The sequence below is a fragment of the Monoraphidium neglectum genome (genome assembly GCF_000611645.1).
Source record: "Monoraphidium neglectum strain SAG 48.87 unplaced genomic scaffold scaffold01454, whole genome shotgun sequence".
NCBI classification, from domain to species: domain Eukaryota; kingdom Viridiplantae; phylum Chlorophyta; class Chlorophyceae; order Sphaeropleales; family Selenastraceae; genus Monoraphidium; species Monoraphidium neglectum.
The window spans coordinates 1-2,283 of NW_014012174.1; the positions used below are offsets into that span (position 1 = coordinate 1).

Sequence of the window (2,283 nt, forward strand, 5' to 3'; positions counted from 1 at the left end):
GCGCGCGCCGCCGTCGCCGCTGGACGCGCCGCCGGCTGCGGCCGGCGGGGTGCGCCCCGACGTGCTGCGGCCGCGGGCGTCGCCGGCGTCCAGCAAGGGGCTGCTTCCCCGCGCGCGCGTGGTGCAGTCCAATGGCGGCGGCGGCGCCGCCGACGGCGGCGCCCTGAAGGGCGTGCGCGTGAGCCTGAGCGCCAGCAGCTTTGCTTGGGGCTGAGCCGCGAGCCGTGGCTTTCTCTTCCTGTGCTGCGGGCCTGTGGCGTCGAAGCGGCGCCCGCGGCGCCTCTTGGTGTTCAGAGCCACCAGCCCTGATTCAATCTGATCTGATCTGATATGGCCTGCTCCCGTCCGTCCCGCTACTGCCCCCGTCGCCTCCAATTTGCCTCGTCTGTGCCATTGTTGATTTGCTGCCGCACGCGCCGCCGGGCCTCACGCCTGCGCGCGACCGGCTTTACACAGTTGATAGTGTTGCCCCTCGAACCGCAGCGGCTAATGGCTGCCTTCCTTCACTGAACCCGCTCTCGCTGCACCTGCTGCTGCGACCACTGACGGCGCACTGGTTTGGAACGCGGTTTGTGGGCAAGGGGGTGCCAGGTCTGGGACGGACCCCGCCCTGCAGCGCCGCGCAAGTGAGGCTGTGCTGTGCACGCTATGGCCCCGTGCCGGCGCTGCAGGGAGCATCCCTCTGCCAGCTCGCGCCCGCACGGCCCCGCCCTGAAAAGCCTTACATATGCTTGGCACCTGCTTGATATTCGGTGCGTCTTTTTTCATGTGGCTCCTTGGAGTGACTAGGCTGAGCAGCGGCCCCATGCTGGCAGCGTGAGCGAGTGTTGTGCGTGCGCGCCCCTGCGGGCACCGAGTTGCAGGGGCTTCAGGAGTGGAGGTGCCACTTTGACGGGGCAGCCCCACTACTGATGACTAAGAGCGAGGTCGCAGCTACAGGCCGTCCCTATGTGTAATCGCCGGTCGGCGGCTGCGTGGGCGGCGTCCGAGGTTACAAGCAGCCCCAGGGCCTGACCTGGCACCCCACCCAGCGTCTCGGGCAGGACGTGGCAATGGGGGGTGGGGACAAGCCAAGGGGACTTAAGTGTGGCTTGACGGACAGGCAAGCCAAGGGCTGCAACCACCATCACCACGGGCTGGGCCCAGCCCAGCGGCACAGCAAAGAGCAGTGGTGGGGTGGGGTTGGTAGTGGGGGCACTTCGGCAAAGGCACGAAAAACTCGAAGGACGCTGCGGCCGCCGCGGCGTTTTTGTATGGGCCGGCGGCGACCGCGCCATCTGATTGGACCCGGCGCCCGGTTCAAAAAGAGGGCGGGGCTCTGCGCGCGCGTCTAGGTTGCGCGGCGGCGCACGCGAGAAGGTGCCAGTCGTGGCGCGTGCTGTTGCTTCTAATGAAAGGTCAAGCGGATCCCAATCGATTGGCACCAAGGGACAGAGATACATGGGACCAGCCAGTGGCAAGGAAAGCGGGGAGCTCCGCTGCATGCAGAGTGACTTGCGTGACACCTGGCACGACTGGTGGCGCATGCGCTCCCCGCTCCCGCGGCGCGGGGCCCCGCGAGGCGTTGCAGTGCGCTGGGAGCGCAATCTGCGGCGGCGACGCGTTTGCAGGCCCGGCGTGGGCCTTGCCACAGGCCGCCGCGTGCCTCACGTGCACGCACACGGGGGCGAGGCGAGAGCGCTTCGCGCTGCAGCGCACTTGCTAGGCCGCAGGATCTGGGACAAGGCGGCACCTCAAAACCAGGTTGCGGATGCGTGCCGCCACCTGCCACGCTCACCGCGCGACCTCCAGCAGCAGCAGCCGCAGCCGCTCGCGCCCCTCCCCGCGCGCGTGATCCGACACCATGCCCCGCACCAGCGGGACCGCCGCCAGCTCCGCGGCGTGCGCCCGCAGCGCCTCCAGCGTCGCCGCGGGCATGCCCGACGCGGCGGCCGCGGCCGCGGCGCCGCCTGCGCCGCCGCCGTTGCTTTCGGCGCCGGCGGCGGCCTTGGCCTGTTGGAGGGCCGCCAGGTGGCGCGACACCGCCGCCTCAATCTCCGCGTACGCGGCCCGCCACTCATCGGCCGCCGCGCCGTCCGCCGCCGGCGCCGGCGCGCCGCCGCCGTCGGCCCCGTCCTCGTCCGGCGCCGGGCCGTCGGGCCCAAGCCCCAGCTCTGTCGCGCGCAGCAGCAGGGCGGAGAGAACGGACCCGAGCCACGCGGGCTGCGACCCGGGCGCGGCGCGTCCCGCGGGGAACAGCGGCAGCAGCGGGTACGCGCTGCTCGCCAGCCCCGCCACCAGCGC

At 71.1% G+C, this 2,283-nt stretch overlaps 1 protein-coding gene across 1 annotated transcript in view; it reads right to left on the bottom strand.

Moving 5' to 3' along the window:
- Positions 1 to 1,773: 1,773 nt before the first annotated feature.
- MNEG_7931 (hypothetical protein) overlaps positions 1,774 to 2,283 on the bottom strand; it is a gene marked incomplete at both ends in the record, with an annotated part of 4,606 nt that continues 4,096 nt past the window's right edge. The window contains one exon of the mRNA XM_014043594.1: positions 1,774 to 2,202. Within this exon, the coding sequence (XP_013899048.1) occupies positions 1,774 to 2,202 (429 nt within the window). The remainder of the gene's footprint in view (positions 2,203 to 2,283) is intronic.